Raw genomic sequence first — 23371 nt, 5'->3', positions numbered from 1 at the left:
ATATCCTGAAGATTTTGAAGTAACACTAATGTTAAGTTTTAGTCTGAACATTGAGCAAAAAGACATTCTACTGGTTTCCGGCAAGCTAAAAATCAGGAAAGGATCAGTGTCTCTTTCCTATGTGGAAGTTTAATCAGCATTTGGCTACCTAATTTGGTGGAGAGAGAACCAAATATGTCATCTAACATTGTACAAGCAGGTTTTTGCTCAACCCAGGAAAAATTCCACCAAAACAAGGATCAAGGATTTCACATTCCCCATGAATATCTTGCATATAACCTATATGTGAGGGTGGGACGCGGGTGGCGCTGTGGGTTAAACCACAGAGCTTAGGACTTGCCGATCAGAAGGTCAGCAGTTTGAATCCCCACGATGGGGTGAGCTCCCGATGCTCGGTCCCTGCTCCTGCCCACCTAGCAGTTCGAAAGCACGTCAAAGTGCAAGTAGATAAATAGGTGGGAAGGTAAACGGCGTTTACGTGCACTGCTCTGGTTCGCCAGAAGCGGCTTAGTCATGCTGGCCACATGACCCGGAAGCTGTACACTGGCTCCCTCGGCCAATAAAGCGAGATGAGTACCGCAACCCCAGAGTCTGTCACGACTGGACCTAATGGTCAGGGGTCCCTTTACCTTTAACCTATATGTGAACATAAGAGATCCTCCATGCAAGGAAGGCTCTGTTCCATTCAGATCACCCACCTCACATAGAAGATCTCTACACACATTTATGTCAGTTTACCCACACAGTCCCTTCTCATGCATGCCGAATATCCAGATGGCATGGTAGCCTGATATGTTACTGATGTGGGTAAGGTTAGGTTGCATGGCCCCATGACCCTCCTCATGCTGTCTCTGAATAAGTTCTATGAATTATACCTGATGAGAGAGTATGAGATTTCAGTGTTAAACAAGTTAGTATTTTAGCTTGGTGAGGAAAGTGTTCTAACCTGCCCCTTAGCCTGAGAAATCCATGTTTGGAACAGCAAGTTCAGCCTTGTTCTATGGTACTTCCTTGTTGTTTTCACAGCAATAAAGATATCCTTCAACTCCAGCTTTTCCTTAGCAGAGGCTAAAGCAGGTTCCTCATGGTCTTTCATCAAATTGTCCAATCGATTAATTGGGCTCTCATTCATCTTTCTGTTAGCCTTCAGACCAGATCTCCCAGCGGTTATGATATAGTGACTCCATTCTTCTAACAGTTCTTCTTTCACCAAGGACACTATATTGTTCGCCTCATCATCCAAATGATCAATTGAACTGGACTCCACCAGCTGCAAAGCGATGTCACTGTTGCTGGAACCATTAAAAGGAAGTGGTGGCTGTGGCTGTGGATAACTTCTAGGTTTCCAAATGGCCTGGAATTTGGGGATTAGCAAGAGGAGAACTGCACAAAAGATAACTGAGAGCAGGAAGCAGATCTTACTGAGCTTAATGCAGGAAAAGCTCATTCTTCAGCCCCAAGGGCCTTTGTCATATTGTAAACTTGTGACATTATTTTAAGATGAGAAAAACAGAAACTGATACATTTGTCAAGGCCTAGGAATTTCCCAGCAACAGAGTATAATTTTTATGGCACTCAAATACCATAGACACCTACTTATATTTCAGTTTCTAACCTCTGGACTTGTCATCCTAACAGTAAAACACAGAGTTGGCACCTGTTCCACAGGGAGAGGGAAGCCTCTAAGCCACTGTATTATTTGTATATGTAAGTTCATTTAATCAACTTTAAAATTGTATATTGACAAGTATTGAGGCTGAATGTTTAAAGACACCATGAAGCAAAAATCAAGACAGGTCTGTGCACACACAGCTTTACTCTTTATGAACACATGGAGTTGCTTTAAAGTCAGATGGCCTATCTGATACAGTATTATTTTTAATGGCAGCAGCTCTCCAGAGTCTTAGGTAGGGGTCTTTCCTGTCACTTGCTATCTGGTCCTTTGGTTGGAGACGGAATCTCAGAGTTTCTTCATGCCAGGCCTGTGCTCTATCACTAAGGTACAGCCACTTCTTATTAACGTGCATTATCAGTGTCCCATCTGCACCTTTCTTCAGGTGATAGGCACACTTTCAATAAGATGAAGTTTTTCTGTTAAAAAAAGGACATTGTTATAATATCATAAAAACAAACACATTTTAGAGTTTTCTGTACGTGAACATGAGAACCAGGAATTCTTTAAAAAACTACACATACATTCTTAACAACCTCTGTGAACCAAGTTGCAAGAGACAGAAGTGCAACTAAAGCACGGTTATTTAAACTTGCTATTGCACTGCAAGTATCTGCCACATGGCCTGTCAATTTAAATCTATTTAAATATTGCAGCTGTGCATGTTCCAGAAACCAATTATTCAGTATAATCTGTAGTGTATTTAATACACTGGCAGAAGGGAAATGGTCGTGAATAAAAGCTTCTTAATTTATTTTTTCATATAATTATCACCTCCCTTGCTGGGAAATGAGATGAAGAAACATAGGGTTGGATACAGATTTAGTACTTTTGGAATAGATGCACTGAAATCAATAGGACTTGATTTCAGTGGTACAGCTCTAAATATGCCTAAAGCTACAATCCTAATCCCATTTACCTGGGAGTAAGCCCCATTTACTTCTGAGCAGACATGGGTTCATATTGCACTGTAAGTATGACTCAAACTGAGTCAGATGGTATTCTTTCAGGAAAAGATTTGGAAGGAAACACACACACAAATGGTCTCATTCCCAAACATCACATGTCTTTGAAACAAGGTTATAGCCCAAACCTACACAATATTAGGTGCACCATCCTAAACTCATTGATTTCTGTGAGCTTGAACAAACCTAACATTGAAAAGAATCAGACATATCTGTTTCAAAGACCAGTCCTGTGTGGATGCCTGGTGGAAACCTGCCTGAAATAAGTTGTTCTGAGCTTCCACAAAGAGGGGCGTATGTGTAGTCAGTTAATATATTGCAGTTCCAAAGAATGAAATGCTAAGCCTGACAAAGTGCTCCTGAGCGGTATTGAAGTTTTCTCCTGACAAGCAGAAAAACATCTTAGGCTGGTTCACAGTACAACCCTATGCATGTTTCCTCAGGAGGTTCTCCTCACTGGGATCTTACAATACTTTCTCCCAAGTAAACATCTATAGCAGGGGTTCCCAAACAAGGGACTAGTGCTCCATGAGCTTCATTCACTTGGCCCACAGCATGCCTGCATTAAATATTCACATTGATTTGCAGAATGTTTAGAATTCAAGTGGTAAAAAAAATGCATGCAACGTAAGAAATAAAAAGAAGAAATGAAATACAATTAAAAATCATACACCATGGACCACCATGCATTATAATTCCAGCCACAGGCGGGGGGGGGGGGATCAATGAGTGGCCAACCAGGAACATCAGCAGTTTTTGAAGTGGGGACAGAGTTTGGGACCCACTGAGTTTTAGGGTTGAAGCCTCTGGTTTAAAGGCTCTGCCTGGCGACGGGCACACTTAAAACAAGCAGCCATTCCCAAAGGATTAGTACAGGCCTCGCTTCTTTAATTGGGATAGCTTTTCAGCCAAAAGAGCTGACTGCGCCCGGGGAAGACGGGACTTTTAGAGGGATAATGTCCCAGAAGCCCCATAAGTGCCCTTCGCAGCACTTTAGGCCTCTCAAGCCGGTTGCCATAGAAACAACTGCTCTTCCGCACCCCGGTTGGTCACCATGGCAACAAGGACACACACACCTTGACATCCCCCCCCCCTTCTCCCGCCGCCGCGGCCATCCTGACCCTCCTCCTCTCGCCTCCTACCTACGCGCAGCGTCTCCAAGGCGGAGGGACGCGGGAGCCGTCTCTCTGCGCGTCTTAACTCACCCGTCGCTCAGCTCAGGATCCGGCGCCATCCGCCGAGCAGATCGCGAGGGGCGCGGCTGGGGCGGGGGGGGGGGTTGCGCGTTGGCAGCGAAGGCTCCGCGGCCCCTTTAAGGGCTTCACCTGTGGAACGGACGCGACCCGGAAGTGGAGCGGGACCCGGAAGTGGAAGAAGAAGAAGGGGCGCGACCCGGAAGTCCATGGTGCGAGGGTCAATATGCCGCTACCCGTCCAAGTCTTCAATTTGCAGGTACCGATGAAGTTTCGGGGGGGCGGCGGCGGCGGAGGGCTAGGGTCCCCCCCCCAAGGCGCTGCTGTTGTCTTTCCGTCTAGCGAGCAGGGCTGTGGTTGCGGGCGGGCAGGATCCCGCTGGGTCGCCGAGGAGGATCGCGCCCCTGCGGGGGATCAGCAGCGCGTGTGTCATTCTGGGTTGCCGCCCCAGGCGGAGCTCTTGAGAAAGGGGGCCAAGTGGGGGGGGGGGCGGGATACGCAAGAGGGTCGGAGGGCCCCGAATGTGGGCTCAGGGCCCCTGACCCGGGCGAAGGGAAAGGCCGTTGGCCGCGGTTACGGCCTGCCCCGCCGTCTCATGGTTTTGGTTCTTCCCCAAGCCCTTGCACGGAACCCGCTTCTGGTTTTGGAGAAACCGCGACAGGGACCTCCGAGGGCCTGTGCTGCAACATGCCGTTTAATACCTGACAAGTGAAGGCAGATTGTTTCTGTTTTAATGCATGTCAGTGTGCACTGTGGAAACCACACTGTGTCATGAAATTTGCAGCTTATTGGAAAGGCGTGGGTGGACGTAGTTCGTATGCTTCTGAATACCTTTCAGTGTAGACCCTTAAGTTTAAGACCCCCACCCCCCGAAATCGTGTGCTGCAGAGGAAATAGATGGGATTGAAAGATCTTATCCCATGTGCCGGCCCACATCCTGATCTATGATAACAATGGCTCAATGCGGTTATAATGTAATTACTTGAATAGTAGAGAGCTGTTTAATCTCTGCATTGCAAAATGCAGCTCCAGGGATGTTACAGATCCTGCACTCCTCATATTATGAGAAAACTAGTTCTACCAATGGAAACATGGAATAATAATAGTAATAATAATAATAATAATTTTATTATTTATACCTTGCCCGTTTGGCTGGTTTTCCCCAGCCACTCTAGGCGGCTTACAGCATTTATAAAAACATAGTAAAAAATCAAACATTTAAAACTTCCTGCTACAGGGCTGCCTTCAGATGTCTTCTAAAGTTTGTGTAGTTCTTTATCTCCTTGACATCTGGAGAGCGTTCCACAGGGAGGGCGTCACTACTTAGAAGGCCCTCTGCCTGGTTCCCTGTAACTTCCCTTTTTTGCAGTGAGGGAACCAGCAGAAGACTCTCAGAGGAGGACCTCAGTGTCCAAGCTAAACAATGGGGGTGGAGACGCTCCTCCAGGCATATTGGGCTGAGGCAGTTTACAGCTTTAAAGGTCAGCACCAAAGGTCAAGAGGATTTGGCTTTTATGTGTGGTGCATTTTAGTAAATTGACAATTTTATGGTTGATTCTCTTAATTGTTTATCTGCTTCCAAAAAGTGGTAGGATCAAAAACAACAAAAAACATGGTGCTTGAAATACAGTAGAGTCTTTCATACTGAGAGATCTGACTGCAGCAGCTGTAACACAGTGGATAAATAAATAAATAAATAACTCTCAAGGGCTTGTCTCCTAGCAGCAACTCGCGTCACAACTTGCCTCTGCTGTTTCAGCAATATTTCTCTCTTCAGCTATGTTCTTACCAAAGAACAGTGAGGCGACTCTACACAGCATACCTGATCCCTTCAGGTGTTTTGACAACAGATTTTATTATAACTTTATAGAAGAAATATTTGTGTCTCTCCTCCAGCATACATTTTTGTGCTCTCCCCCCTCACCTGATGCTGGTATTTTCAGGTTGAATTTTGCAGATTGTGACTTAAATCTTGCTGCACGTTAAGATCAAAGCTAGATCACAGTGCATGTTCATCTTAAAATGTTTTAGTTCCTGTCTTTCAAGTTTGTAATGGCCCATAAACATATTCTTTGCCGTGTTCTACACCCTTTCTCAGAGCTATTCCCCATTTTTCTCTTCAACACCTTTAAATAGTCATGAGAATTTTCTTGCAGTGGAAATGGGTGCAAAACAGCACTCATATCTGCTCAACAAGTTCTGTTTCCCATACTTTATGTTTTGTGAGATGATAGAGGATTGGGAGATACTAACTGTGGGTGCTGCCTAGAAGACATATTACAGGAATTAATCTGCTTCACCCGTGTGATTTTATGAAGGCATTGAATGCAAGCCAATGATGTCATGCAATTTGCTGCTCTTTAGTTGACAACAAAATACAGAGTTTTTATATCCAATCCTGTCTTTCTAGAGCTCACTTACTGTGACAGTGGAATGCTAACTACATAGCAGGAGTGGGGAACTTCAGGCCTGGGGGCCAGATGCAGCCCTCCAGCCTTTTCATTTGACCCTTGGAACTGTTCCCAAGCCACAACCCTCACTGGCGCTGCTTCACACCCCAAATTTTGCCTGTCTAGAAAGTGTCCTTGAAATCTGATGCCTCTTGCTTGTCCACATGGAGGATAGAATTGGGTGTGTGTGTAGACACAAATATAAAATTAACATTCATTGCTCCGCTTGCTTTTGTCTCTGGCCCCACCCACCACTGCCACATGGCCCTGAGAAGGTTGCACAGAAGGAAATACAGCCCTCAGACTTAAAAAGGTTCCCTACTCCTTGCTGTGTATGGGAGGCTGGACCAAGGGGCATGCAGCACAGTAATACAACAGTGAAATTAACAAACGCCTACAATGATGGGTGGCGTTGTGTGTGGGTAAAAGCCTCAGCGCCTAGGGCTTGCCGATCGAAAGGTCGGCGGTTCGAATCCCCGCGGCGGGGTGCGCTCCCATCGTTCGGTCCCAGCGCCTGCCAACCTAGCAGTTCGAAAGCACCCCCGGGGGCAAGTAGATAAATAGGGACTGCTTACTAGCGGGAAGGTAAACGGCGCTCCATGTGCGGCTCTGGCTCGCCAGAGCAGCGATGTCACGCTGGCCAAGTGACCCGGAAGTGTCTCTGGACAGCGCTGGCCCCCGGCCTCTTGAGTGAGATGGGCGCACAACCCTAGAGTCTGTCAAGATTGGCCCGTACGGGCAGGGGTACCTTTACCTTTACAATGAAAACTGGAGCATATTATTCTAGCTTAACATGAGCAAGAGGAGTAATGTCTATGACTGCAGAGGCATTAATTACCTTTCTTTCCTTTAGCAGCCGGCGAGCTCTGTGTCAGGGCGAGGGGGTACAGAGAGTCAGGACAGGATGAGGGATAGTTCAGTTCCAAGCTCAGCTTCCTCGTCAGTGACAGATCTATACAACACCCCCCGCAGCAGTAGGTCAGAACTCTTCCTCCCAGGTACATCTGGAGACTTCAGCCTAAGTGCCTGCTTATCAGCCTGCACCCTGCTCTATGAGGTATCTCAAAGGAGAAAGCACTCGAGGATGACTGAGTGAGAATGACTTGACTTTTGCCAGCACTAAGCCATACTTGTTTAAAACGGTTCTTTTTTTCCTGAAGTGGGTACATCTCTTTCAAATGACAAGCGACTTTGCATTGTGTGGTTGAGCACAAACTTATAACAGCTAGAAGGATGGCGTATCTAGAAGAGGGATGATGGGGACAGGCTATAATCTGTCACAGAAGTTAATGTATCCTAAATAAATAATATCTGTTGTAATTCACAAGACAGCTCGCAACATATTTAAAACAATAAAAATGTAATACATCAAAACCACCCACAGGAAAAAAAAACAGCAGCATGTCTTATACGCAAATTGCCTTGAGACGGTTGTTTAGAAGGCAATTAATAAATTGAATGTGATGGCGATGTTGTCCATCGCAAGAAACCAGGAGCTTTCATTTGGCATTTAAAGGCCAGCAAAGTCGGTGTTGAGTAGATTATAGGAGAGAGATGGCGTAGATGAGATGACTGAGTCATCTCAGAGGCTTGACAACCATATGTCAGGAGTGCTCTGATGGTGTTTCCTGCTTGGCAGGGGGTTGGACTCAATGGCCCTTGTGGTCTCTTCCAACTCTATGATTCTATGATTCTATTCTATGATTCTAGATGCAACCACTGAGAAAACCCTGTTAGTGTTGCAGAAGCCACCCAACTCGTCTCAGAAGGTGGGGTCACCTAGGGCCTGGTCTCTAATGAAGACCTAAATAACAACAAAGCATGGATCAGGTGGTTCTTCGTATGAGTATGGGTTCCAGTGTCAGTCCTGTGCACTATTGCTACAGGATCTAAAATTCCATGTTAACATCTCCATCTCCCTAACCTCTGCATCTGGAAAGCCCATCACTTAATAGAGCAAATGTTTTCTCTGCAGAAAGTCCAGAGGTAATTCTCTGGCATCTTCAGTTAAAGCAGCAGTGGGGAACCTCTGGCCTGCAGGTCTAGTTAGGCCCTTCAAGCCTTTCCATTTGGTCCATGAGGCAGTTTTGGCTAAGCCACACCCACCTGCCATAGTATATGATGTCAGGTGTGTGGCAGGTAAAGCTGCAGTTGAGCCAGAAAGAAGTTTTCAGGATTGGTGACGCCTACAGAGTCCTGTGTACAGCACTTCATAAGCACTGCGTCAGGGTTTCCAGAGTGCTGTACACAGGGTTTTGCAAGCCCTGAGGATTAAACAGTTGTTGGGGCTTGCACTTTGCTGTGCCTATGCCCACGCAATTTGATTTGAAAATGCACAGGGGAAAACAGGTGAGCTGACAGGTGAGTTGAGGTGTCAGGCGAATGAGCCAATTAGGTTGTCTGACATCTTTTAACTCAGGCGGGGAACTGAGTTTGTCCCCACCTCCTGAACTGAAGGAAGGGTCAGGCATGTTACTCAAAATCTGAAAGCCCCAACCTGATGACCTCTAGTACCTGGAAACTTCACCCGGCAGCTTCTTGCATTTTTAGTTTCCTCTGAAACTATAAGCTTAAAACTTAGGTTGAAACTGAAAATCTAGCAGCATTATTTCATTCACATGCATATGTCGGGGTTGCATCCAATGCTCTGCATGCATGGTTCTCCTGGTGCAGGGGGACCTCTGTTCCATCTCCACCCACCCACCCAAAATCTGCTCTGGAGGGCCACCCAACCCTCTGCAGCTGGTTTTGAGAGCATGGGGGCGGAAGGCTTGAGGGGACAGGTGAGGAGGCCACTGTAGGAAACTGCGAGCTGAGACAGGTGGACCTTTTGCCTGATTTAGATAGACTTCTATTCGTAAGGCCTAGGTATGTTGTAGAGGAGGGGGTTCTCAAACTGTGGTCCACAATCTTCATTCAGGTGGTTCACAGTGTGCCTGTTAAAATTTAGTTAAAAAGCCTACGGCATCTAGCACAGGACATTGCAGTTACTACAACAGGCAGACAACTCAAGACCCTCAGCAATTTTCAAGTGATCTGTGGGGAAAAGATCTTGAGCACCGCTGTTCTAGAAGGTTCACAGAGATGTGACCTGTTCTAATTAGGATCAAGGCTAACCCCAGAACAAATGGCACCCTGGCAGGGAGCATCTTCATTCACTTGATCAACTTTCAAATTCCTTATTTCTTATTGCATATGTAGCCCACGCCATGACTTTGAAATGCATGGTTTTGCTTTAGCACTATCATACCAGATAATAAATTAGCTTGCTAGGATCTGTAAATGTATATTTACTGGATTCTTCGTTTCAGCTGCTGAGTGATGAGTTCAATAGATAACCCATGAGCCACGATTGGTGGTTCTGCAGAATTATGAAATAACCCCACTCAACAAACCAAAGGATCCTTTTTTTCCTTTGGCTTACTTTTGAGAGGCAGCATTATGCCCAAGATGCAGGTAGTGGTTAGAGATTTTAGTATTGTTTTCAGCTGCATATTTGAATTTAGTGGAATTATATGTGTGTGTATTGATGCTTGTTCTGAGCTTTGACAGTGGAGTGGGCCATATAAATCAATGAAAAGGGTTGTTTGAATGAACTGTGAAGCAAGAGGATGCTCCCTTTTGGTTTCCTCAAATTGTTTACTCCTACCCCAAGCATAAAACTATTTCAGCTACCCTTGATTCTTCAGAACACACATATATAATGTCTTTGTGGAAATTATAAATACCTGGCTCTTACTGGGAAGGTGCCACTGAGCTTATCTTCCGGGGTTTTTTTGTTTTTGTGATGGCTGCTGTTCAGGAAATCATCAAACCCTTGCACTTTCCTTTTTGAAAAAAAAACCATTGAGATCAGAGAAGTCTGATGAGTCATGCAGAGTGGGAGCAGTATTCCTGGCAAGTCTAGAGATCAAGCCTAGAGTTCAAGGGAATGGAACTCCAAGCAAAAGATGTGAAAGAGCAATGTTTGGGTTTCTAGCCATGCTATATCTGCTGGTGTATGAGGACCTCTTTCCCATGGGCTGGGAAGGAGCTTCCTAGCTTCTGCTTAACTTATACACGTTGCTGTTACAGGGTGCGGTGGAGCCCATGCAGATTGATGTAGACCCACAAGAAGATCAGCAAAATGCACCTGATATCAACTATGTGGTGGAGAACCCGACTCTGGTATGTGTTGGAGGGTGACAATGAGAAAGGAATTCTTAGGTCGGCTAAAAACTTAGATTTTATCCATCTAAGCCGGTGGTTCTCAAAGGGTGTGGCAGGAGAGGATGGCAAGTAAAGTGGGAAGATTCAAGGATAATCAATATTACATTTTTGGGAATGATTCACGTTATGTGGCTGCATTGCGTTATACTTTCTGGATGTCCTATGATCATATCACAAAGCAGTTGTGTTCTGTTTTTATAAAGCAAGCAATGCTAGGAGTTGTTTTTCATTTCCCCCTCCAGTGTATTTCTTATCAATAAAAGAAATGGTGTGGCGCCAGAAAATTTTTGTTCTGAAAGTGTAGCCCAGAGGAAAAAGTTAGATAACCAGTGATCAAAGGACATGCTTTGGATGGATAGATAGATAGATAGATAGATAGATAGATAGATAGATAGATAGATCTATCCAAAGTAGCACAGAGGAATGAGTACTGTCAGCGCAAGGATTTCCACTTGCACAGTGGGACCATCCTCCCTCTCCACCTCCCACACCCCCCTAAATCTTTTCCAGGGGGTCCTCCAATCTTCCGGAGCAGGTTTGAGGAGGGCATGGCGTGTGCTCAGGGGAAAGAGAGTGGGATAATGTCTCATTGCACAACTGAAAATCCTTGTGCTGATTGGATGTGTTGCTTGGATACCTCCCATAATGTTTGATTATTCATTATTATTATATTTATTTCTGTTCTGCCTTTTCCCTGGACTGGGGCTCAAGGCGGCTTACACAAATTAAAACAACACACAGAGAAATGTTTCATCTATACAGTGGTGCCCCGCAAGACGAATGCCTCGCAAGACGGAAAAGCCGCTAGACGAAAGGGTTTTCCGTTTTTCAATGCGCTTCGCAGGACGAATTTCCCTATGGGCTTGTTTCGCAAGACGAAAATGTCTTGCGAGTTGCTGCGATTTTTTTCACTTCCCACCGCCTTTTTCTAAGGCACTAAGCTACTAATAGCCTTTTAGCAGCTAATCCGCTAATCCCTTAAGCCTTTAATAGCCGCTAAACCGCTAATAGCGCTAATCCGCTAATGGGGTTGCTTCGCAAGACGAAAAAACCGCTAGACGAAGAGACTCCCGGAACGGATTCTTTTCGTCTTGCGAGGCACCACTGTATTGTTTTTCCAACTAGACATTTATTTTGTTTGTTATATTTTCCTTACCCAATTTCTGCATGGTCTTCCTGAGCTGCACAAACATTTGCCGTGAGTTCAGGTAGAGGATGTGCATGGGATGATGTGAGCATGGGGCAAATGTGAGCTGGACAAAATTAAGAAATTACGGCATCTTGACCAACCGGCAAGATTACCATGAATTTTATACATATTCCTGCCTCTTCTGAAATGAGTTAGTGCACCCCCTTGATGCCACTATTCCTGATTTCTCACTGTTCTAAATCCCCCCCGCCAGTATACTATTATGAAGCAATTTTACATTTCGATCCTCCTGTTCCAAGGCTCCCGCAGGAGTTCTATTCTGCACCTGCCATGCACAGATCCTTGCCCTGCAGAGTGGAGAAAACAGCAAGGATGAATGCCATTAAACCATTCTCATAAAGCAGGGGTGGGGAGACTTTGGCCCTCCAGATGTTGCTGGGCTCCAACTCCCTAACAACATCTGGTGGGCTCCCCACCTCTGTCACAAAGGAACAGAATCTGCTGCATGGTTCTTACTTGCTGCAGGAGATAGTCAAATGACAGTGGAAGAATCCTACAATTCTAACCGCAGGGGAAGACAGCTTGCTATCTGGGGCATTGCTTTCTGCTGTAAATGATCATTTTCTTCTTGTGCTGTGGCCCACAGGATCTGGAGCAGTATGCAGCAAGTTACAGCGGCTTGATGAGGATCGAGCGGCTGCAGTTCATTGCAGACCACTGCCCGCAACTGCGAGTAGAATCCCTCAAGATGGCCCTCTCCTTTGTCCAAAGAACATTCAATGTTGATGTTTATGAAGAAATTCACCGGAAGTTGACTGAAGCCACCAGGTATTAAGATGAAGAAACACTGAAAATAAACCTCTGGTTTGTGAGAATCCCCATACTGGTCAAATGACCCTGCATAGATCAATTCTCTTGTCCTGCAACTGCCTATAATTTCAGTGTTTGTGCTTACTTGCAAGGTAGTGCATGCACCCCATCCTCCCAAAGAGAGTTTTCTGTGTTTTTCTTCTTGTGTTTGTTAATTTGAGTTGCCCGTAGCCAGCAATGTCCTGTGAACAAACTACATGAAGAGAGGAGCAGCTCTGTCCAAAATTGAACTTTGTGCAATTATGGCACTGTAGTTAGCTTCTGGTCCTCCTGGTTCTTTGATTGTGATCTTTAATAATACAGTGGTACCTCTGGTTACGCACTTAATTTGTTCCGGAGGTCCGTTCTTAACCTGAAACCGTTCTTAACCTGAGGTACCACTTTAGCTAATGGGGCCTCCTGCTGCCACCGTGCTGCCAGCGCATGCTTTCTGTTCTCATCCTGAGGTAAAGTTCTTAACCCAACGTACTACATCCAGGTTAGCGGAGTAGTACCGAAGTGTTTGTAACCCGAGGTGTTTGTAACCCGAGGTACCACTATAATAATAATAATACTAATCTTAAGTCACATCATGCATGCTACTGTCCTTAACTGAAACTAATTATGAAGCAAAGTAGGCTGAATTCCCATTCTCCGTCCCATATTCCCAAGTGACTCTCCTATCCATTAACCAGTTTTTGTTACTTTTATCACAGTCTCTTTTATTGTATCCATGTGACTTACATGCCTCGTTTTATCATAGTTTACACACCATAAGCCCCCTTGCTTCTATACTAAACTTCCAGCATATTTGGACTTTAAACTATTGCATTATAGGTATGTGCGGACTTCCACTGTTTCTTCAGTTAGAAAACTGTTTATAGAGTTGCATTAAGCAAACCATTATTTGTATTTTTCTAAATCAAGAGAGTTTTTGTCAACTGCTGGATCAACATCTTTAAAAACTGGCTGGATGACACACTTTGCTAATGGTTATGATTCCCCCCTCCCCCCATTCTTACAGCATCAAACTCTTGATAGCTCATTTATTGCCCTTGATAACAGTGAATCGTGTGCTTCCCCTTACTATCTGTCTGCTGCTTTTTTTCCAGAGAGTTACAAAACACACCTGATGCTGTCCCAGATGGAGGAATAGAGCCCCCTCCTCTAGACACGGCGTGGGTTGAAGCTACCCGCAAAAAAGCTCTTCTTAAGCTGGAAAAGCTAGACACGGATTTAAAGAACTATAAAGGGAACTCAATCAAGGAAAGCATCAGGTGATCAGCTGTAACAAACATGCCTTTACTCGGGAACAACTAGTTCTCAGTTCGAAGCAACATTTTGTATTCAAAGGAATCAAATTGCTTTGTGAATTTGCATGCACTTCGAAAAACAGTTTTGATGAAATGCATCATTGGCACAGTTCACTGGTAGATAATCCCATGAAAATAGACCTGTCCAGGACTCAAGTTGCACAGGTGACCTATTCAGAGAAAAGGTTTTCACATGTGCAGAGCCATTCTAGAAACCACCTTGTGAGTGTTAAAATGTCTTTCTGAACTGCTTCCCACTAAGAGTCTCACCCACCCAAATATACTTTGCTATTTAAGGGAGTTGTGGGAGGGATGCGGGTGGCACTATGGGTTAAACCACAGAGCCTAGGACTTGCCGATCAGAAGGTCGGCGGTTCGAATCCCCGCGATGGGGTGAGCTCTGGTTGCTTGGTCCCTGCTCCTGCCAACCTAGCAGTTTGAAAGTACGTCAAAGTGCAAGTAGATAAATAGGTACTGCTCTGGCAGGAAGGTAAACGGCGTTTCCGTGTGCTGCTCTGGTTCGCCAGAAGCGGCTTAGTCATGCTGGCCACATGACCCGGAAGCTGTACGGCGGTTCCCTCGGCCAGTAAAACGAGATGAGCGCCGCAACCCCAGAGTTGGCCACAACTGGACCTAATGGTCAGGGGTCCCTTTACCTTTACATATGTGTCTCCTACTTTTATAATTTCTACAGAAGCTCATTACTTTTGTTTTGTGTTGGGCTTGTGAATATTCTGGAATCAGATTCATGTTTGGAAGCAGCTGTTTGGGAAGAGCAGAAAGAGGGCTTTGTAGCAGGAAACTATTGAGAAGATTATTGTGATAGCTATGCTAGAGTCTTTACAAATGATGACTGGCTCTGTCATACTTGATAGTCTGCACCTTGCCAAAAATATAGAGAAATGTCTTTATTCTGTGCATCTGTTCACTCTGAATAAGCACAGCCTTTCGCCTGAGCATGTTATCCAGCTCTGCCCTTGTTTTGAGTTGTAATTTTTGGGGGTGGGGTATGTGTTTGCATCCTGGCTTATTGATTTTGCAGCTGCCGTCATCCCTTCTTTCTAGGAGAGGCCATGATGACTTAGGCGATCACTACCTTGACTGTGGGGACCTCAGCAATGCCCTCAAATGTTATTCGCGAGCCCGTGATTACTGCACCAGCGCAAAGCATGTTATCAACATGTGCCTCAATGTTATCAAGGTAAAGTACAATATATGTCAGTGGTCCTTTTCAAGTGGGACACACTTGTAGAATTTCGCCTTTATTTAAGATACGCTCTACCTGCTGCACATCATCAAATGAAATCTTCTTTTCTCTCCCCCACCACCTGGAACGTACAGCCTGATGACCCATCAACAGAAATGAGTTTCTTCGTTCACAGATGTGCCTATTAGAGACACATAATTCCCAGGGAGTGAGAGCTTTACCTCTTACTCAGTGTCAGGGGCTGGACTGAGGAAGAATGGTGTGAGCCCCCCCCCCCTTCTCCTGAACCTTCCGAAGGGCAGGAGGACAGTATTGATTTAGAACAGTGGTTTGCAGAGGGGCATAGTCCAGAGGAGAAAAGCTGGGAAATACTGGGTGAGGAACAGCTAGAAGAAGGCACACTGGGAGAGAGACAGCTGGCAGATTCAGTGTCCTTGGGCAGCATTCCTGACCCCGCCCCCTTCGCCTAGGACTAGACGGGCTCTGAGAGTGATAGAAAAGAAAGCGCAGAGGCAACAAGCTCAGTGACGTAGATTAATGGAGATGGAGGGGGTGAACCTTAAGTGGGAACACCATTTTTAGAGGGATATGCATTCCTTTGTCTCTCGCTGTGATTATTAAAGAAACTCTGGTAAGAACGCTCCTTTTGTATGATCTTCTTAATCACTGCCACCGGGGAAGGGATCCGATTCCCCGAAGCCTGACACTCAGCTTTTACTGCAGTGCTGCAGTCTGTTTTCTTCCTCTTCCAGGTCAGTGTTTACCTCCAGAACTGGTCCCACGTCCTGAGCTATGTGAGCAAAGCCGAGTCCACGCCAGAAATTGCAGAGGTAGTAAGCTTTTTACAACATGACTATTGCCACCAACCCAGGTCCGTGCCTTTTATTTTTACTTCATTTTTTAACAGCTGTAGCTAGCCGTTCTTCCAGCCACACGCAAGACAGAATAGAGGCCCCCTCCCCTCCTTTTACCCTCACAACAGCCCTGTGAGGTAGCCCAGGCTGAGAAAGGCCCTCCAGCAGGATTCATGGCTGAATGGGAATTTTTAAGCCAGGTCTCCCCACTTCTACTCTAAACTGCTATGCTGTGTTAGCTCTCAGTATGGTATGTGGGTCCCTGGATTTATGCCCCGAGGCTTCATAATTTCTATGTCAAATATTGGACCTCGGTGCCCCACAGGAGGATTGGGGTGGCAAATGAACTAATACTGTGTTTTGAGGGGTTCTAATGCACCCCTTGAACAGAGACCCTGTTTCCTTGTCATCCTTCTTGGTGTTCCTTGTTGAGCTCTGGGTGCCTTTTCAGACTTGGGTCATGCTGGGAGCCAAGGAGATTGCAGAGCAGAAGTGCTTCCTCAGACGGGTTTAACAGAAGGAATTAACCAAAAAATAAAGCTGCTGTTTATTTGCTGATTCTCTGCCTCCTCCCTCTCTAGCAAAGAGGAGAACGTGACAGCCAGACACAGGCAATCCTCACCAAATTGAAGTGTGCCGCAGGTGAGTGAGTGAATTGCATGCCTCATAGATACAGCATATGCCCTTAGTGCTCATCAGGCTTGCTGTGTGCAGAAACAGCACAGCATTTAGGCATAACAAACTTTCTTGCTTGCTTTTTCTACCCCACGATAGAGCAGGGCAAATTCCCAAGTACAGCTTCTGCGTTTTAGTTCCCCGTCTTCTGGCCTTAGATCTGTGGAAAGGTGTGGAGCTCCTCTTCTAGGTTTCTGTGTGACCCTACCGGTGTGTCTCTCCTAACACATGCAAGCAGTGTCTTGGACAGAAGACTAATTGTTAAGTCTGGTTTCTAGGCTTGGCGGAACTCGCTGCCCGGAAATACAAGCAAGCAGCAAAGTGCTTCCTGTTGGCCTCATTTGATCACTGTGATTTCCCTGAGGTAAGCATTAGGCAGAGATATTGAGAGCTGGGGAAGCTGGGGAGATGGGGGGGGGGGAGATGCCAGATAGCTGTGGCCTATTCCTAATATGGCCTGATTTTGGGGGGACCATGTTCCTCCTTGATTTTTCTGAGTGTCTTGAAGACCACCTTTTCTGTGGGCATGTGAACAGAGCAGGGTTCAGACTACCTAGCTGTCTACACCTGTAGCTATCCTTGAAGATCGCTTCTTCAGAGGCTTCCTCTCCTCTCTTTTTCTAGCTGCTGTCCCCTAGCAATGTGGCCGTGTATGGTGGCCTCTGTGCATTAGCCACCTTTGACCGTCAGGAATTGCAGCGTAATGTCATCTCCAGCAGGTGAGAGCTTTGGGCATGAAATAGGCCAACTGAATTAGAGCTGTGTTTTGTTTTGGTTTTTTGCCTTTTGGGTTCTGAGTTGCTCTTAGTCTTTGGTAAGCAATTTAGTTAGATGACTCCCCAAAGGTCCTGGATTTGATTTCTAGCTCGTCGTTTGAATCCCTTGGGCAGGACTCTTGAGGACCAGTGGCTGAGGCATTTAGTTGCCCACTGCTGAAAACAGCATGCTGGACTAAATGAACTTACGTTCCTCAGCCACTGTGTCTAGGTGTTAATTTCCCTGTTTGAGAATAGAGAACAGTGACATGTCTGCACTGTGCTACTGTGAGAGAGAACAAGAAAAGGATGGTGAAGCCCTTGCAAGTTAAAAGGAAGCATACAGGGCAATTACATTTGGTTTCCTGTGGGTGTTTGGAACTTGGAGCAAACCATTGGTGAGGAGAGGTTCGGCAGTTTCTCTCCTCCCACCAGTCCTCTACTCCCAATATCCATCCTGTGACTTCTTTTCAAATTAAAGCAAGGCTGAGTTCTGGGCAGAGATGCCTCCCCATAACTAGGGACCACATCTCCCGAGATGCAGAGGGACCTATTGCGGCCTTCCCTAACCAGAGGGGAAGTTTTGGACTGCAATGCCCATCAGCCCGATAGATGGCCTATCGGTTTATTGACTCATGCTTTTTCAACCTTTTTTGCACAATCACCATAGAAACCAGCATGTGCAATTCTTGTTGGGGAGAGGGATCCTAGGCTCTTTTTAAAAGGGTGTGGGAAGTGGATGACTTTGTGCTCTGATCCACTGTATCTGCAGCTCCTTCAAACTCTTCTTAGAGCTGGAGCCACAGGTGCGGGACATCATCTTCAAGTTCTACGAATCCAAATACGCCTCATGTCTCAAGATGCTGGATGAAATGAAGGTGAGTCCCAGAGAGCTGAGCTCTCTCTCTGTGTTGCTGGATATATATATATATATATTGCAGCATAGTTTTTATTCATTTTCATCTATGTCAAGCTATGGTTTCCTCAAACCAGAAAGAACTGATTAATTAAAAGGAGTCCAACATGCCTTCCAGGCTTGTCCCTTAGTGCCAAAATCATGGTTTGGCATTATGTCTGAACTGAGCCCAATAGGTTAGCCTCTCCAAGTAGCTTTATTGCAAACTACCTGCATCTGCTAAGCTCAGACTGGCAGTAGAATAAAACACAGGAATAATTAAAGCTATGTGTGTAAATATGTACGTTCGTAGAGAGATCTTTTCCGTGTCTAAAGAAAGAAAAGTGGAGGGACAAATGTCACTTGAGGAAAAGGCTCTGCTTGCATATGTAGCTTTAGTTGCTGGTCTGAAATCACACTGCCCTGATGGTGAAAGCAGTTACATAAAATAAATGTATCCACTGCTTACTTATCATCTCCCTACTCTCTTTAGCTGTTTTGTGAAGACTGTTGCTTGTTCGGAAATGGTCGAAATAGAGAGGGCAGAATTCCTCTCTCTCCTCAGTACTAGCTGGGTTCAGTTTTCTCTAGGCTAATAGCAGCCAGTACAAATGTTGTGTATCTTTTGTTGGATGTGAAATATTGCTATAGCCACCACACAGGCTATGAGGTGCATCTGACTTTGTAACCTTTAATAGCTAGACCTGATTATTATTTTTCATTAGTATTTTGCTAACTCCACAAATACATGTCTCTTGCTGTGTCGGGGATGAAGGGTTGGGGAGAGCGTTATGTGTCAATTCTTCCTGACATACTCAATTCTGCACAGGATAATCTCCTGCTGGATATGTACCTGGCACCTCACGTGAGAACACTTTATACGCAGATTCGAAACCGCGCCCTCATCCAGGTAATTGCCATCCTAATAATTGCTCTCCTTTTGCCCTAACTGGTCGTCTTCGGTCCCTCGCAGAAGCGCAGCATAGAGGGCCATTAATGGACATTTTCATTCTCTGCTCCTTTCTCATTCTCAGTATTTCAGCCCCTATGTGTCAGCAGACATGCGGAAGATGGCCACTGCCTTCAACACCACGGTGGCAGCTTTGGAGGACGAGCTCACTCAGCTGATCTTAGAAGGATTGATTAATGCCAGAATAGACTCTCACAGCAAAGTGAGTAGCGGTCACACCCAAACTAAACCTCCCTGACTGCTGCTGCTGAAAGCTAACGGCTTGGTAGTGATAAAACCCCAAGGGGGGAATTACCAATGCAAGGCCTGCATGAGGGCTTCTGCTTGCACAATGAGGCTTCCCCCCCATCTCCCCACCCCCACCCCCTTGATATTGGCTGGGGTGGTGGGGGGAATTGGGACAACCTCCGGAAGAGAGGATTGGGGAGGTTGTTTTATCTGGCAAGCTGCAATGCTTGCATAGATGAGACTTTTGCCATAGCACGATGATCCATTCCACCCTGAATGCTCCACGCATTTCTTTCGCTATAAACCAATTTAAAAATAAGCCAGTGCCACATGAAAGCCCAAACTGGGTGCTAAAAAAGTTGCCTTTGTGGAAGAGAGTTTAAAATGAAAATCCCAAATGCTGCACAAAAGTTTTCATGATATTTAGGCTAGTACAGGAATTGCAGAAGGCTGTTTTTTTATCAAAGAGGATTTAGTTGGGGGGGGGGGAGTTATAAACAATAGAGAGGAAAGGGAGTTCTCCAAGATGCGCAAGCCGTACCTCCTTGTCCCTGGAATTCCTCCCTCAGTTCCATTCTGGCTTCTGAGCTAGAAACTGCCACTCTTTTCATTTTAGACTCTCTTCCACAAAGGCAACTTCATAGTGTCCTTGTTTCCAGCAAATCAGACACTGCCCCTCCAGTGAGCATCAGGGGTTCGGGTGGCTGCTGTCCTAAAGGGTGCTATGAGCCCTTCAACCTTCCTGTTTTTTGTAGATTTTATATGCACGGGATGTTGATCAGCGTAGTACTACCTTTGAGAAGTCCTTGCTGATGGGGAAGGAGTTTCAGCGTCGCGCCAAAGCTATGATCCTACGAGCAGCTGTCCTGCGTAACCAGATCCATGTGAAGGTCAGCAAAGGGTTAACTTTTTAAAGTTTCATTGCTGTAAATTGCAGACCTAGCGGTATATAAATATTTAACAAATAAAGAGGCTCTAAATTCTGGGCAGGGGCTTGCTACTTCTAAACGTATTGGGCGCTCTGGCAGAGTTTTGTGTGTGAATATTAAGTCAGGAGCATTGGGGGTCAAGCTGATATGTACCATTTGAGCCAGCTTTTCTCTTGCATGCCCTGAATGGCTTTACCTTACAAATGTAGCTATTTACAAGCAACTAAAATAAACAAGCGGGGGGGCTGTTTTCATAAATTCTACTCATATTGATCCAGAGCAGATTCCAACATATAGTTAGCAGAGTCAAAGCTCAAGTTCATTGCAGGATTCCGAAAAAAATAGACCAGAGGCAATTAATATTTCATCCAGCAGAGCTTTACTGTTACTGAAGGCAAATGAACATAATGGGCACAAATCCAATACATTCAGGATTGGCACTGTCCATAAGAAATCCAGTTACAGCAAACTTACCTTAAACTTAGAATAACTAAGCATACTATAAACAGAACACCACACCAGAAGGAAAGAGAGATAGAAAGTGAAACCCAGACTCCTTCTGGCCCTATTATTATAGCCAGCATGACCTTGACAGAAAGAGATGATAGAACCAGTTTAAGCCAGCTGTACTCAGCTTCTCTGAAGGAATAACCCAAACATCATGAACCTTCTGCTTGTTTCTAGGCAGAATAGAAACTTTGTGTGTCAGCTAGAAACTTCCAGCTTGCACCAGTTTCTTTCACAGAGAGAAGCTTTCAGAACCCTCTTGAATTAATTAGAATAGGAAAGATCTCTACACATCAAATCAATACTTTCTGTACCAAGTAATGCAAACTGACAGCAGTATCCAATTCTCCATCTTCTGCCGTAACAAAACTCTGGGAATGCTGGGGAACCTCTTCTTTCTCTTCTGTCCAGTCTCTCATGTGCCCTCAAGAGACGAGACTTGGGGAACCTTCCAGAGCACATTTTTGGGGTATTTTGGTTTGTGGGGGAGTAGAGCTGAAAATAATACCAATATTTTTCACATCTGGCAACCAATGCACCTCTTTGGTTTCAGGTAGTACATGGGTGGACGAGTCAGTTTAGCCAGAATCAAGTATACACTTCCAGAGTTAACATTAAATACATTGCTTCTGGTAAATGAGCCACCATAGCTGCTAGAGGGCCGTGGAAATTTGAGGCTTTTTAGGCTTGACTACCCATGTACCATCCAAAACCAAAGGGCCACATTGGTTGCCAGAGCTTCGTTTTTTTCCAGGTCCCCTACCCCACTAGGAGGGCGAGAGGAAACAGAAGTCCCGTTGTGCCAGCACAACCAAATGCACAGAGCATTGGATACAATCTATCCCCCTTAATTTATAAGGCTAAAAAATAAATAAATTTGCTTTAGTGCAAAATGACAGTTCATGTAGTAGCTGCAATATTTAAGGCGGAAATGGGAAACCTTAGACAGGGTTGGGGAACCTCAAGATGTTTTAACAGCAAACTGAGCATAGTCAAAATGCAGAGTGTTGTTGGCTGGTTTACAAGGGGAAAGCTCAGCTTGCTGCAAGACAAGGCGTTTGTGCCGTGCTCCTCTTCAGGGTGATGAAGTGCCAAGGATCATTCAGTTTGACCACAGTTTATCATGGGACCAACCAGAATGTGAGATGTGCAAGGCCTGGATTGCTAATCTCCTGTTATTTTCTTCCAAGATGAAAAGTCTATAAACTTTTCCATATTTAACCACCAATTCCTACAGCTCACTGCTGAGGTAGGAAGCCCTTGCCTAAAAGGACAACTCATTGGAATAACTGGATACAGGGAATAATCCCGTCTCTAACCATTCTGTTGTTTTGGGGGAACGTAGTTGCTGCTCATTCGGCCCCGGTCTGGGGTTTTCCTCCCCTTGCCTGCAACCGCGGACCCTTGTGGGTTGGGGAGAGAAGGTGTCTTCCCATCTCATCGCTCCCTGGGCCTGCGGCCTCTCTCTCTCTTTTTCTTGCAGTCCCCTCCGAGAGAAGGAAGCCAAGGTGAACTCACTCCAGCAAACAGCCAGTCCCGGATGAGCACCAACATGTGAAGCTCTCTGAATCTCCAAGAGACTCTTCCTTCCCCCGCACACCCAGGGCCATGTGTATCCAGCATCCAAGCCACCAACTGTTCCTTGGTGCCTTTTCGGACTCTCTAGGTGTGGGAGGGGCAGGACTGTCAGGGGAGTCTGCCTTTAGAGTCGGATAATTCCTCTTAGAACAGAAACTTCCATTAGATGCAGCACGTCGAGAATACACGAGCATGTGAGAGTGCCGGGGTGCACCTTCTCCTCCCCCCAGGGTATTTCACAAACAGGGGCTTCTTCTCTTAAGCTGCCAACAGAGCTTTCTGGGGTTTCCTTTCCGTAAATGATATGTAGCCTGAATCTGGAGGAACAAGTGCGTTCCCGTAGAACTTCATTCACACCGACACGTTGTCTCAGACCCGGAGAGTCCCCCTGGGGCAACATCCAGCAGGAACCCTAGCGTCAGCTCCATTCCCTCACTCTCCAAGGCTTGTGTTTGCATTTACCCTGGGTCGGCTCCATTTCAATCTGTTCTTCCCGTTTTAAAAAGTGTGCGCTCTGGCTTGTTCTCACATCCCTGGCCTGGTTTTGACTGTGGTTTTCAATGTCCGTCACCCAATTTTACTGCTGTAGTGTATGGTGGCTTTCTAGCCTTTTGGGGCGCTAATAGAGAGAGTAAAATGACATTAAAGTACATCCATCTGCGTCTAGGCAGGAACCTGTTTGCCCGGGTGTCGGCACTCCTGACACCACTTTTTATTTATCCCTTACAGAAAAGGGTTGTGGGTCACAGGCCAGACTCGGGACTGTGTTCTCTTAATGAGCATTGTTTAAATGTTTGAATATTCCACAGTGACTTCCGTTTGGGGTTCATTCGTTGGTGTTTATCCCAAGGACAAAAGTTACAAATTTGAACCTAGCCCTTGACAACTCAACTTTCTACAGACACTGTTAATGCTGTTTAGTTTAAATCAAAGTTCTCTCCTATGCATTAAAAAGCATAATTGTAAAGATAA

The 23371-nt window shown here is 45.5% G+C and overlaps 2 protein-coding genes across 9 annotated transcripts in view; one reads left to right on the top strand and one right to left on the bottom strand.

The window, feature by feature from the left end:
* Positions 1 to 3988, bottom strand: part of RFNG (RFNG O-fucosylpeptide 3-beta-N-acetylglucosaminyltransferase) — a 10973-nt gene extending 6985 nt beyond the window's left edge. The window contains exons 1-2 of one of the 2 annotated variants that reach the window (XM_083430208.1): positions 3843 to 3988; positions 947 to 2091 (exon numbers count right to left, since the gene is read on the bottom strand). In XM_083430208.1, the coding sequence (XP_083286334.1) occupies positions 947 to 1447 (501 nt within the window). In that variant the 5' untranslated portion in view covers positions 1448 to 2091; positions 3843 to 3988. Of the gene's footprint in view, positions 1 to 946; positions 2092 to 3779 lie in introns of both variants that reach the window. The other variant, XM_083430209.1, reaches the window with a different exon arrangement.
* Positions 3960 to 23371, top strand: GPS1 (G protein pathway suppressor 1). Of its 7 annotated transcripts, none has more exons than XM_083430191.1 (15): positions 3960 to 4089; positions 7134 to 7337; positions 10355 to 10447; positions 12286 to 12467; positions 13601 to 13765; positions 14867 to 15002; positions 15761 to 15838; positions 16444 to 16504; positions 16816 to 16901; positions 17162 to 17256; positions 18065 to 18170; positions 19017 to 19097; positions 19222 to 19359; positions 20141 to 20275; positions 22305 to 23371. In XM_083430191.1, exons 1-15 carry the CDS (start codon positions 4057 to 4059, stop codon positions 22377 to 22379), a joined length of 1668 nt encoding a protein of 555 aa, XP_083286317.1. In that variant the 5' UTR covers positions 3960 to 4056; the 3' UTR covers positions 22380 to 23371. The 7 variants fall into 7 exon arrangements, with proteins under 7 accessions (XP_083286317.1, XP_083286322.1, XP_083286318.1 ...); XM_083430192.1 differs by having other exon boundaries at positions 3975 to 4089; positions 7137 to 7337; XM_083430197.1 differs by having other exon boundaries at positions 4040 to 4089; positions 7134 to 7278.

The sequence above is a fragment of the Podarcis tiliguerta genome (assembly GCF_965153285.1).
Source record: "Podarcis tiliguerta genome assembly, chromosome: 2".
In the NCBI taxonomy this organism is placed as follows: Eukaryota; Metazoa; Chordata; class Lepidosauria; order Squamata; family Lacertidae; genus Podarcis; species Podarcis tiliguerta.
Note: the sequence above shows the minus strand (reverse complement) of the source record. Positions and strands in the feature narration are given on the sequence as shown.